This window comes from Castanea sativa, chromosome 2 (assembly GCF_040712315.1).
Source record: "Castanea sativa cultivar Marrone di Chiusa Pesio chromosome 2, ASM4071231v1".
NCBI classification, from domain to species: domain Eukaryota; kingdom Viridiplantae; phylum Streptophyta; class Magnoliopsida; order Fagales; family Fagaceae; genus Castanea; species Castanea sativa.
The window spans coordinates 9,852,152-9,865,429 of NC_134014.1; the positions used below are offsets into that span (position 1 = coordinate 9,852,152).

At 34.8% G+C, this 13,278-nt stretch overlaps 1 protein-coding gene and 1 pseudogene across 1 annotated transcript; both read left to right on the top strand.

Moving 5' to 3' along the window:
* Window positions 1–1,686: 1,686 nt before the first annotated feature.
* Window positions 1,687–8,490, top strand: LOC142626485 (uncharacterized). The gene is made up of 6 exons (XM_075800314.1): window positions 1,687–2,024; window positions 3,145–3,299; window positions 5,737–5,768; window positions 7,241–7,266; window positions 7,376–7,454; window positions 7,735–8,490. The coding sequence occupies exons 1-6, from the start codon at window positions 1,898–1,900 to the stop codon at window positions 8,090–8,092; spliced, it is 777 nt and encodes a 258-aa protein (XP_075656429.1). The 5' UTR covers window positions 1,687–1,897; the 3' UTR covers window positions 8,093–8,490.
* Window positions 8,491–9,984: 1,494 nt separating this feature from the next.
* LOC142624860 (condensin-2 complex subunit CAP-D3-like) lies at window positions 9,985–12,695 on the top strand (annotated as a pseudogene).
* The last annotated feature ends 583 nt before the right edge of the window (window positions 12,696–13,278 follow it).

Consider the following 13,278-nt stretch of genomic DNA (forward strand, 5'->3'; position numbering starts at 1 on the left):
TAAAACATAGAAGGGAGAAAGAAAGATTGAGAGAATGAGGAAAGAATTGCATATGTAGATATGGATCGATTGGTTGTGCAAGTGGTGTAATTTTTGCTTTTGCTGATGAAGAAAAAAAGAGTAGGTAAAAACAATTTTATTTCGTCGTCAACAACAAAGTAAGTCAAAGTCCAAAGAGAAGGTTTATTTATTTCATTTTGTTTAACGAATGAGCAATTTTAAGAGTAGTAATACTGATACAACATTTTTACAATAAAATCTAGGTGGTGAGTTCTTAAAGGTATCTAAAAAAGTGATGTTAGTTGTGGGTTTAGATAAAAAGTAGTTACAACTTGTCATTTAACCTTTATTGTAAAATTATTGTGAAAATATTATGAAAATAGCATTAAGATAATCATATTCAAGCTTATTTTAGCTAGGTTTAAACAAAATTTAGAGTCAGGATGTTCAAAATTTTATTTTAAAGGGTCCAAACAAATTTTTATTTATTTATTTTAAATTCAATATATAATTTTATTTTGGGGCTGGTTAGGGGTTCATTTGAAGTTTTTAAATCCCTTTGGGCTGGCTGAGCTGCCTTTGGTTGACGTACAATAACAGTGGCAAGTGGTAGGTTCATAAAATAGTCATGTGCATTTTGACACCTTGATAAATTATGAAAAAAAAAACTCCAAAAAGTTTGTGCTAGATCAAGAACCAAACCAAACAAAAAAGAGAAATCTTATGAAAACATTTTTCTTTCAATTTTCACATGAATTGCTAATGATCCAAAATCCAACATTGATTTCTTTTACATTTTTTTTGTACAACTTGTTAAGGAAACATGTCATGATTGGAGCACACCAATTTGATATTTGCCTATAATTTATGACGTTTTAATTATATTCATTATGTTGCATATATGTATATATATATATATATATATATATATATATATATATATATATATATATATAGAGGTTGTATAATATATTTATGTATAAAGGTTTGAAAGTGGAAAAAAACTTACATCAAATTTTGAATATATATGTTCGGTCAAGCAAAGTTGGACTCAGATCGAGAGAAACTTGTTAGAATGCTGTTAAGAGGCAGTTGAAGAAACAATTGTGCTCGTTTGAAAATAATTTATTTAGCTTTTTGTTTTTTTTTTTTTTAGGGTGATCTAGCTTTCTGTTAAAAACATTTTATTGAAAGTGTGTTAAAATATTTTTATACTTTAAAAAGAAATTTTAAAAGTAAGAAAAAGGGAAAAAATTGAGATTTTAAAAATTTGTACATGAAAGCTAAAAAAGAAAAGTAAAAACCTAAAAATTGGGCTTATAAGTTGATGCTAAACAAATACATTAATCAACAGAGTTAGCTTGGTTCATTGCTCGATTCTAGTCTCGATTGATCAAATATTGTGTGGATTGATTTATTGACAAAATTACAATTTATATCCAAATTAAAAAAAAAAAGTTAGACAAAGAAGGAAAAATAAAAAATCCAAATGCAGTAAAACTTATAAAGTAAGAGAAATTGGCAGCTAAAAAGTTGCCACGTGGAGGACAATATATGGACTGGGGTTTTTTTTTGAACTCCAATAGACTCGACCGCAGTAGAGCATAGTCAAGTAAATGAAGTAGCGGGAGGATATAGACGTCGTCATAGTCAGATAGATTCGAAAAACATAATTGACTTCCCATTTCTGGAATCGCAGAAACACGACCGTGCCACCATACTTGCTTTCTTAATTTTTTGTTTCTCTCTCTTTCTCGGAGAAACTGAGGATGACTCTGCATATAAATACACCTGACCCTTCTTCTTCTTCTTCTTCATCTTCATCTTCGTCTTCGTCTTTATCTTTAGCTTATTCGCTCTCTGATTTCACAGTTAGAGAATTCTTGTGCGAGAAACAATGGCTAACAATGCTAATGGAGAGTCCTCGTCCTCGATTGTCAGGTGCACTGTTTGTTTGGATGAGGTGTCTGATTTCTCTGAGAGAACCGCAGTGAAACTTCGCTGCTCTCATGTGTTTCATCTCGGTGAGCCAAACATGAATTATTATTATTATTATTCTTGTTGTTTGTGTTTATGTTTGGCGTGGAGATGCTATGGAATGGTTTTTGGGTAACGGGGGTGAGTGATGGGGGAAGAGATTTTTTGAGGTTTGAGTTCCTGTTCTGTTCTCTAGCCATGTCTTTGAGTTGTTTGATCAATTGGCTGTTCCAAAATGACTCTGCTATTATTTGTGGGATATCTTTGTGTATAGAAATAAATACAAACATAAGTACACACGTATGAATGTATACGGGTATGAGTGTTTACATATGTATGCATGTATCTACGTACGTGCATATGTATGTATATATCAATATATGTACACACGCGCGCACGCGTGTGCTTACACATGCATACAGATATGTAAAGGCAATCAGAAGAGGGTGTATGGTATTTTCTTTGAGGGTGAGTGTTTTTTTCTGGGGTAACTCCTAAGGAAACTAGTAATGAGAGTTCATTTTTTACTCTAAAGGGCTACAGAAGCTTCTCATCCTTGCTATTATCATTGTTGAATAAGACTGCAATTCACAAAGAAATGTTAAAAAACATTATTGAGAATTTTGGTGACTTCAATAATATGTGGATTTATATCCAGATTAAACTGAGCTCTCTTCACTACCTCTGTCTTCCTCTTTGCTTCTCTCAGTTCTCTGCTTTATATTATAACGTGTCTCTAATTTATGTTATGGTAATTATTCTTGGAGAAAAGAATCAAGTACTTCCCCTCCCCCCAACCCCCCCAGTTTCTAATTCTCAAGGTCCCCCCTACCCCCTTCTTTTTTATTAAATTTTCTCACCCTTCATAATTAGTTATTGTTCACACACTTTCAGCCATCATTATTAGATACTACTTTCATATAAATAGTTCAAATAAACATTTCTATAACATATTTAAATTGGTGGAACTTCTATTTGACTGTTAAAATGCCCAAGTTTGGCAAGCCGTGCCAACCCAAGGGCGTGGGCTTTAAGTACATTGTTAAGGCAGATTTATATTATTATTTGATATAAAAGGTAAGCTTTTTACTCACAAGCTGTCATATAATATTACCTGTATATGGAGCTTTTTTAATTTATTGATGTTTACTGGCCCCTTTTCTTCAGATTGCATTGGTTCTGCTTTCAATGTAAAAGGTGCTATGCAATGCCCTAATTGTCGTGAAGTTGAATCTGGTGTGTGGCGGTGTTTTGGGGATGAAGGTCCTGAACAAATCATAGATCAGGAAACGAATGATGAAGTTGCTGATGAGTTTGATATGGTAAAACCTAGGTCCTCATTGGTTCATGTTTTATTTTTTTTATATCTATATATATATATATAGATATAATAAAATTATATATATATATATATATATATATATAAAATTTTAATTAATGCTTGTCATTATACCGTTGTCTTTCTTTAGTAAGGTTGTAAATTCTTCTTCCAATCTCTTGTTTAGACATTGCTTTTGGGCTCAGTAGAGTAGATAGAATGATTGATGATTTTGGATGTAAAACTGATGGGGGACACATGAATGTCATTTTTTGCTCATCTTGATTTTGTTTTGAGGATTAAGAAGTGAATGACATATATTGATTTCTGTTAGAGTTGGTGCAGAGAAATAGAAAAAACATTGGAAAATTAAAAAGCATACTGCTTGCCTCTAACAATTTTTTTCTTTCACAGCCTGTTTTTCAGTTGTATAAGAGCTAATTTCAATTGTAATGTAATGAAAAAAAATGTAAGAAGTTTTCTTTGTGAGGAAAGTCAGTGGATTTTTAATTGAATCTTCTTTATGAAGTATATTTCGTATTGTTGATCAATCAAAATCAATTATTTTGTCTAAAACCACCCATTTCCTTTAAAGCCATTCTAGTTAAAACTATTCAACAACGTACCAAATGCCGAGAATTTAAAAAAAGAAAAGAAAAGAAAAAGTAATAAGCCAAGCTTCATCCTATGAAATTGCTAATGATCTTGAGCTATGCTAGTTTTGATCTTCTATGAAGCATGAAATTGGCATGCTTCCATTCTATAATATCTATTAACAATCTTCATCAATAGATTAAATTATAAATGACATAGACGAGGGGATTACATAGTATGGATTTATAAAAGTAGTCAAAAAAGGCTTAACTAGAATTGAATGGATGACATTTATAAATACATCAAATCTTAAATTTAATGCTTTCTTTTTCACCTCTCTGGTTTTCATTTTTGTACATTCCTTTAGTACTGTTTGGTCATAAAGAGCTAAGATATGAATGTATTAGCAACAAATTAGTTTTGTCAAAGGTGAGTAGGTGCTCTAGATGCTGAATGACTAAGTGAGTCATTAGAAAGGGCCTTAAGATCCTTGTGGTATGGCTATATCGTGAGGTTCTTGGCTTATCTTCTTATTGTCTTGGAAAAGTCATTAGATAGTGCCTTAGGACCCTCATGGCAAGGTTACTTTACAGAGTTTCTTGCCTTTTGTGCCTAATCATGCGCTTTAAACTGGGTGGCTTGTGCTAAAATCTAATATCTTATTTAATTAATGGCTTTATTTTTAACATGATTTACTTCTGGCAATCTTCCACTTATTTAAATTGGAATATTCTTATTTGATGATCATTTAAATTCTTAAAACAAAATAAATAACATATAAAATCTGCATATATTAAAACTCATATGCTCTCAATCAAAACCCATAATATTTGAAGTTTGTCAACTTAACTTCTCAAACCCACATTAAGTTCAGGTGGCCTTCTTCCTGTAATAGCCATTTTTTTGAATTATATATGCACACATTAAAAATGTCAAACTTGGTAGTTATTATTGTCAGTATTTAATACATTGGTCGGTGTACTGATTATAGGTTAAGACTGGGCTGATTGATCTTATATAACAAATTTAATATAATGCAACACTTCTAATGGTGTTTAAATTAATGATTACTCAAGATTTGGATTTCTAGTCTATAGTTCAATAATGGAAATGACTTTTTGGTTTTCATTATACAATTTTTAGCTGAAGCAATTAATCATATGCTTTTAAGGACAATAAAGTTAATGGTTTTTCTTCATCACTTTGTGGTTTTCTATTGAGTGTGTGAGTATGAGAATAACTTTCATAATTCATCTACCTGACATGAATCATAGTGACTTCAATTCTCATGTTTGATGTAGCATCCATAACAATCATAGTGACCTCAAGTGAAAACTTACACGGTTGATCTATTATGCACGAATTAAATTCATTTGCCTATTTCATGTTTCATGTGAGAGTCTTTGCTTTACAACTCTTTGATTGATTGTTATCTCATTCTTTCTTATATAAGTATTAAAAAGGATATGCATCTCTTTTTGTGTGTGTGAGTGGCTGGGTGTTGGTGTGGGTGCATGGAACATGAATGCATGTGTGGGGTGTGCATCCACACTTTTAGGTATCGCCTTAAAGTCTACAATTTTTGACCAAAATGCAAGGGAAGAAAATTAGCAATAGCATCGTTCATGTTTTTTTTCTATAATTAATTTTTTTGGAAGCCCACAATTAAGAAGTACATTGAGTATACTTTTTGCATAATTTTGGTTTCAATTCTTTGTTTTATATGACTCTTACCATTTTTGTCATCATAATATTGTTTCTGTAATGTATTTTTTGTATAAAGTATAATTGTTGGTTTTTCTTTCTGGTCATCTTTCTCATTGTTATTATGTTTCTGGATGTTTCAGCCAGCAAATGGAATTCAGTGCCCTCTTGGATGGTATGTATTATCTCAGGCGTGTGAGCTGTTGACTTGTTTTCTGCTTCTGTTTACAATTTAGATTTGAATATATGATATACATAAGTTAGAATCTCTTTTAAACGCTGCATTTCTCCTTATGAGCAATATTAATATAGAAAATGCGTTGGCTACTATACCCTCATACATGATGCATGCATTTATCAAATATGGTCAATCCCATGGTACAGATTTGGACGTGTATCTGTTGAATTAGGCTAGAGGCAATTATCATGTTTGATAAGATAAATGTTGTGCTCAGGTATCAACCTTAGCAATGGGGACATACACTGGACTCTCCCCTGAATTTTAAGAGTTATAGCATTTTATATCCATATACTCTGTCTAGAGACAGAATTATTACCCAACGTTAAATGTACACATAACTTTCCCATTAATTTTATTAGTGATAGCATTTTATATCCATCAACTCTAACAAAAAAATAACGATAATAAAGCCCAACAATAGAGACCCCTGCCAGAGAAGTGTGAGTTCTACTTTTTCTCAATAGAAGCTAATTAATTATGGTATTAAATTTATGGTCATTCATACTTCCTACAGTGATATTTTGGTAGGGGATACACGATTTTGATATTCCAAACTCAAATTGTTGGTCACGTCTTTCTTTTTTCCTTGTTTGTAAAAAGCCCAGATAAACATTTTGTATGCTCACTCAATACTTAAAATGGAACAAAATATGAGATTGTAGTAAATCATGCAAATCAAATTTATCACTGGCTGCAATGCTTGTATGTCACCTGTAAACCGGGATATCCTCAGTTGGAGCTCTTCTGCATACCTACCATTTAGGCCTGTATAACTCTTGTCCACCATGGCTAATTTTAAAATATCTGCTTTGAACTTGAACTTGAGCAATAATTAACTTTATTCTTTTTTGTATGTATATTTTCGCACGATTAGGTTCTGTAATGAAACACCCTTCATAAGATCTACAAAAAGTTGATTATAGTATATGATTGATATATGCCTGTTGCAACTCCATTAAACCACTTAATACTAATATATATATATATATATATGTACGTACGTATGTATGTATGTATATAAAGTCCCCTTGGAACTCCCGTGTCTAATTGTCCTTGTTGCTAGCTTTATTGTTTGCCATTACACTACTTAATGCATGTTTCTTTGACTGATCACCCATTTACTTGTATCTGTGGACCTGCTTCACTGAATAGTGGTTGGTGGTTGTGCTTCAATGCATTCATTTTGAAATAATCATATCTAACTGCAACTAGTTTTCTTGGTGTCACTGTTCCTCAATCTTTCTCTTCCCTTGGTTGTCTGCTTTCTTGTGGATGAAGCTTTCATTTCTCCTCTTTTCTTTGTCCAACTAACATTGTTAATTTTCATATATTCTCTGCTTAGCACCTCAACTTTGCCTTCAGGCCCAAAAGATTAACTTATGTATCTCATTCTTTTAATTTCACAGGGCAGTGGGATTGCCATCACCAATGAGTAAGTTATTTGATTTGGTTTTTCCCCCTTTTCTTTTTCTGTGTTGGATGGAGATTATTTATTTATTTATTTTTTTTAATCTCTGACAATCAAATCTTTTTTGATTTAGATCCAAATGTAATGGGGCGTCATGGTAATGGTTTTCCAAATATTGATTTGGTTGCTGATCCAGTTATTCTTGATCATCGGTAAGCTTTGATAATTTTGATACCTTCATGGAAATAAGCAATCTCCCCTGACTTTCTTTTGTTATATTAATCTGAAAATAATGTGCTAATTGCTCAATTTAAAACTTGATATTGGTTTGTTCAAACTTGTATGAGTGATGGGTCTTTTTGGTTAATATGTGATAACTTCGAGGGAGATCATGATATTGTCCAATACCTTCTTTTTGATTCTAAAAATCTCAATTGATTCATTAATATCACATATTTTAATATTATCCCTGCCTGAAACTCATCCTTGTAGGACTCATGCTCAAACATCTGTTGACACTTCAGTTGGTTTTGCTAATCAACACAGCAATGATCAGGTTTATCAGAGCTTTCACTGGATGCAGCCACTGAGCAATTCACCATCACCAGTGGTGCGTGCTTCCATGTCATTCAACAGGAGGAGATCAAATCGATTGAGGGGTCGGCTTCCAGCAGGGGAGACAGCATCATCACTAGAAGAGACCCGGAACTCCAACCCCGAACATTTGGCTAATTTGACTGAACAGGACCTCCAAGCACAAGCAGATTTTAGTGCTTATGAGCTTCTTTTGGAAAGAATTAAGAATGAATGCTTTTTCCCTGATTGCAGAGATCCATCTTCAGATGCATGATTAAGCTGCCTGCAGGACTGATCATGCCCACAGGCTGAACAGTTTATGATGGAGGCATATGTCTAAGAAGTTGCACAGTATTGGAGTCCTATATGCCAAAATTATGAGTGCAGTAACCAGACTTAAATAACTTAACACCTTTTAGATTTAAGAACCTCACTATTATGCTCAGGAGTCAGGACTTGTAGCTTAGTTGTGCCATTGAAAGTTATAGATTGTTTATTTGGTGTCATTTAGCTATTTAATTTTATGCACAGTTTCTGACGTAATGTATTAACTTATTTGATGCTGGCTTGCATCAAATAGACATGTGAAAGAATTTGTCAAGGTTTTGCCGCAGCTGCCAACTCAGTCTGATTTCGGATTTGATTAAAGCGATCTTGTATGTGTTACCTATCAAGAGAGGCACTTCTTCCTCCTTGACTAATATATGTTCTCTTTTGGTGTCATTGTTTGGGATCTGTTTGTGTGCTGGTAGCATAATATGCACTGAAGCGTACAGCTATAAAGTAGAATTTTTCAAAAGCAGGTCATTTTTTGTTAGAATTCTTTGGTCTGAGGCCATTGGGCTCTCAGAATGAGCTCTTCTACTGGCTATTTACCACCAGGTTGGGACAGGAGGGCATGATGCTCTTTTTGTTGTGTCATTCTACTGAAAACAAAATTTATAGTCGAAACACTTCTTAACTTCTTAATAATTGAATAGAACACTGCGTTTGGATTAACTTTTTGCTGAATCGGTAAAAGTGGGCAGAAGTACAATTGCACATAGAAAAAGTTAGGTTTTTGAAAGACATGATAAGCTAAAAAAAAAAAAAAGAAGCTAATTCAAATGCACATTCTTATTTCAGCTGTAACAAGTTGTGGTATTAATGAAAGAATCTCATCTGGGAGAAGCAAAAGAAGTTTGACTGGCATGCACAATGACATAGCATGCACAACTAGTGTAGATTTTCCAAACCAGTGCCCACAGAGTGAGTGCTAGTAGCATCCTATTCGGATTCTAGATATTATCAAGCCTAATTCGCTGTTGAGAGCAAACTACAAAACACTGATTGACTTTTCTTTTGGTTTTTCATTGAACACTGCTTCAAACCACTCCTAAAGACAAGACTCTAGACAGAATTTGTAGAAGGAACAAACATTGCTGCTTTTCCCTTGCCCAAATTACATGTGTGAAAACTAGACATACAATAAGATTGAGGGAGCCAAATTAGCCACCAAAATAGCAAATTAGTTTGAATTTTATTCAACACTTGGACATGTCGAGTACACAATTTCTAAATTCTCCAATGACAATTGCTCTAGCTCACTTGACAGAGCAACAAGATTTCACACTAAAAAAATTGTTTATGGAAAATGACTTGTTTTATGTGTTTGGTACTTTGGTTCAAATACTAAAAATGACAGAAAAATATAATTTTTTTTTGTTGTTGTTTGGTTCATATATATATATATATATTAATTCAAAATAATTGTATAAACAAAAACTTTTATTTACAAAAACATACCCCAATTGGACAAACAATTATATTTTTGGCAATTAGTGTGCGGCCACATTTGGCAATCAGCCAATTTTGGTAATAATTAACTCCTATCAAAATGGAATTCACTTGTTGTGAGACACCTATTCCATACAACATATCATTTTGGGAAGAAAATAATAAAGTTCACTCATTTGAACTTTCATGTACAGAAAATTACATTTTTGCCTATCACTTTCACCCCCTCTCTCAAATTCATTTGTGGGCATAAAAGTAAAAGCCTACATTCTTGTTTCCATTTCCTCTCTATTTCTTTTCTCCCTATTTCCAAACATGAGAAAAGTGTTTTCATTTCTTTTCCTTCCTCTTCCTTCAACAGTAGCCAAACACATTCAAGCTTGGCTGACAATGGGGAAGATTTGCCTTGTTGATGGAACACTTGCAAAGAATTATATTCCTCTTTTTGTACAGGTTTGGTCATTGACTTGGCATCATTCAATTCCAATGGTCTTAGAATTATTTTCTTGAAAACTCATTAAGAAGCTGTCCTTGGTACAAAATTTTGTTCACCTAAAGCCATTCTCTTTGTGATAGGGTTCTCTCTGTATCTGTAAGAAATTTTAGATTATAGCAACTCTATTTTTGTATAATTAAGTTAATTTTGATTCAAAGATTTTATTAGGCACAACTGATGCATATAGTATTATTCCCTAGATACTTGTTATGTGTGTGTGTGTGTGTATTTGAAGATATCAATTGGAGGATATATATTTTTGTTTTCTGTAGTAATCATTTGTCACTCCCCCTGAATAACTGAAACAAAATTTGAGCTTTGCATGTCTTGTTCCAGGAGCTTGACAAGAGTGATTGTGCTGCTCTACGCAACAATCTTGTTGTAATGATGGCAGATTTTTGCGTTCGGTATACTGCTCTGGTTGATTGGTAAGGCCTGTAAACAATTAACAGAAACGATATCCATTTGAACAGCATCTGATATTTAAACTAGCTTTTGAGAGGAGATAAAAGGATCAATTTTGATTAACTGTTTCATATGCTAAGTTTCTAACAAATTGTTTTGAAGTCAACAGTTATATAGCAAAGATCACGAAGTATCTCTGTGATCCATGTGAACTTGTGAGAAGGCAGACATTTATCTTGCTCTCAAGATTATTGCAGGTACAATTTGTTTTGGTGTTCTGTTATTTCTGATACTTCTCATTTGTTTCCCTTTTGATAATTACTAACCAGGGAGAATATTGACATTTTTCTCATAATCAGAGAGACTATGTGAAATGGAGAGGAGTGCTATTCCTCAGATTTCTTTTGTCACTTGTTGACGAATCAGAAAAGATAAGACAACTCGCTGATTACCTTTTTGGGAGTATTTTAAAAGGTGACTATGTTCTCACAAGCAATCATATTTTCAGCCTTTGAAGTTGGTAATGCATGCTTGTTGGGTGTTGACCCTAAAGTTTAATGCGTTTGCAGTGAAGGCACCTCTTCTTGCTTATAACAGTTTTGTGGAAGCCATTTTCATTCTGAATGACTGTCATGCCCACAATGGTCATACTGACTCTCAGGGCTCACCAGTGGAGAGCCGGCTTTTTCCATCAGGTTGGTATGCCCCACCATATTCAGAAAGAACAGATCTGAAATTGAAATGCAGATTTAAAACTAGTGTATGTGTTTCCAGGGGTAGTGATGAGAATTCGAGATCTAAAAGAATGCACATTTATGTTTCTTTGCTGAAACAAATGGCTCCAGAGCACCTTTTGGCCACCTTTGCAAAGTTATGTGCAGAGATTCTTGCTGCAGCATCCGATGGTATGCTTGATACAGAAGATATTACTGGACAGTCTGTTCTGCAGGTAAATTTGTGTTTTGTGGGTGAGCTCTTTTGGAATATACTAATGTGCTCCTAGCCTCCTATACGTGAAAGATTTGTTAACCAGTTAATATCAAGCTCATCAAGGGGATTTAGCTCCTTTATAATTATTGCAGTTAGTGAACAAATATTAATACAGAAGGTCACAGCCATCATCTTACCTAATGGTGAATATGTAAACCAAGTGCTCCTTCTCTATTAAAATATTTATAACAAATGTTCAACTTTCATGTTGTCTATCTTGTTTTTCCAGAGTTCCCTACTAAACCAATCATCTGTGTTGGTTTCTGTTACTCATAAGTTCTAATGTAAAAACTGCATTCTAATTGAGGAGCAGGATGCTTTCCAAATTCTTGCCTGCAAAGAGATACGCATCCCAACCAACCGTGGATCATCTGACTCAGCAGAAATTGATGAAGGAGGCGGATATGGTGGAGGAGGATCTGCAGCTGCTGCTAGAGGAAGGGCTATAACTCAAGCAGTCAGAAAAGGGCCTTATCCAAAATACCACCCCCATCTTTATAGAGCTGAAACGGCTATTAGAAAGCAAGAATAGCCCCCTCATAGGCTCCCTCATGGAATGCCTCAGAATCCTTCTCAAGGACTACAAGAATGAGATTGATGACATATTGGTTGCCGATAAGCAGCTTCAGAAAGAGCTCATCTATGACATGCAAAAGTATGATTCAGCAAAGACAAAATCAACAGCGACCGAGGCTGTTGCCAAAATGAAAAAATCAAGCAGTAAAAGATCGCCTGATGTTTCTAAGGTTGCTAGTGGAAAACATGCACATAATAAGTTCACCAACAAGTCAAAAGGTAATTCAAAATTGGCTTCAGCAATGGCAGATGCAGCAGCTGCAGCCACAGCTCGTTCTGTGCTAAGGGAAGTGAACAAGGGGGCATCTACACCGCCACTCAGTTCCTTAGATGGGCATCAACCCAATTAGACCCAGTGATTGCTGAGTTTTAACTAAAACCCCATTTAACCCAAAAACAATATACCCAAATTCAACCTAGCCCTTCTCAAAAAAAAAAAAAAAAAAAGCCTTTAGACGTTTCAGTGTTTGGGTTTTCATTTTCCTTTTCTCGGCCTCCAAACACTTCTCTCTCTCTCTTGCTCTCATCTAGAACTCTTGGAATCCATTGGAGTACTCATGCTCAAGTTTTCTGTTGAGTTTAAGGCGTTGATGATGGCGGATCCGCCATCATCAATGGATTCTTGAAAAAACTTGATTCGGCTCTTGAAAAAACTTGACAAAACTGCAGCGCAGTGCACATTTGCTCTTCGCAAATCGCAAAACCCATTCAAACCAAAACCCTCTCTTTCTCTCTTTGCTCCTACATTCATGTAGTCCTCCGAACCCCAGCTACCAAAACCACAACCAGAACAAGAAGAAGAAGAAGAAGAAGAAGAAGATGATGATGATGAATCCTCCAAACCTCAGAGCAAGAAAGCCGCCAAGAAAGAAGCCGCGAAGCTTGAGAAGCTAAAGCGCCGCCAGGAAGCCGCCGTGGCCTCCGGCGTTCAGTCGCTTTCGATGGAGGATCCGCTCGCCGACAATTACGGCGACGTTCCAATTTTGGACCTCCAGTCGAAGGTCGCTCCCGGTACCAGGGTCTGAACCGAGATCGGCGAGCTGGCTGAGCCGTTGAAGGACCAGTTTGTGCTGGTGCGGGGTCGCGCGCAGAGGATCCGTGCCAAAGGGAAGACCGCGTTTGTGGTTTTGAGGGAGAGAGGATTCACCGTGCGGTGGTTGAAATTTCTTTGTATTTATTGCACTGTTTGGTGGCCAAGAAAGTAAGAAAATAGAAAA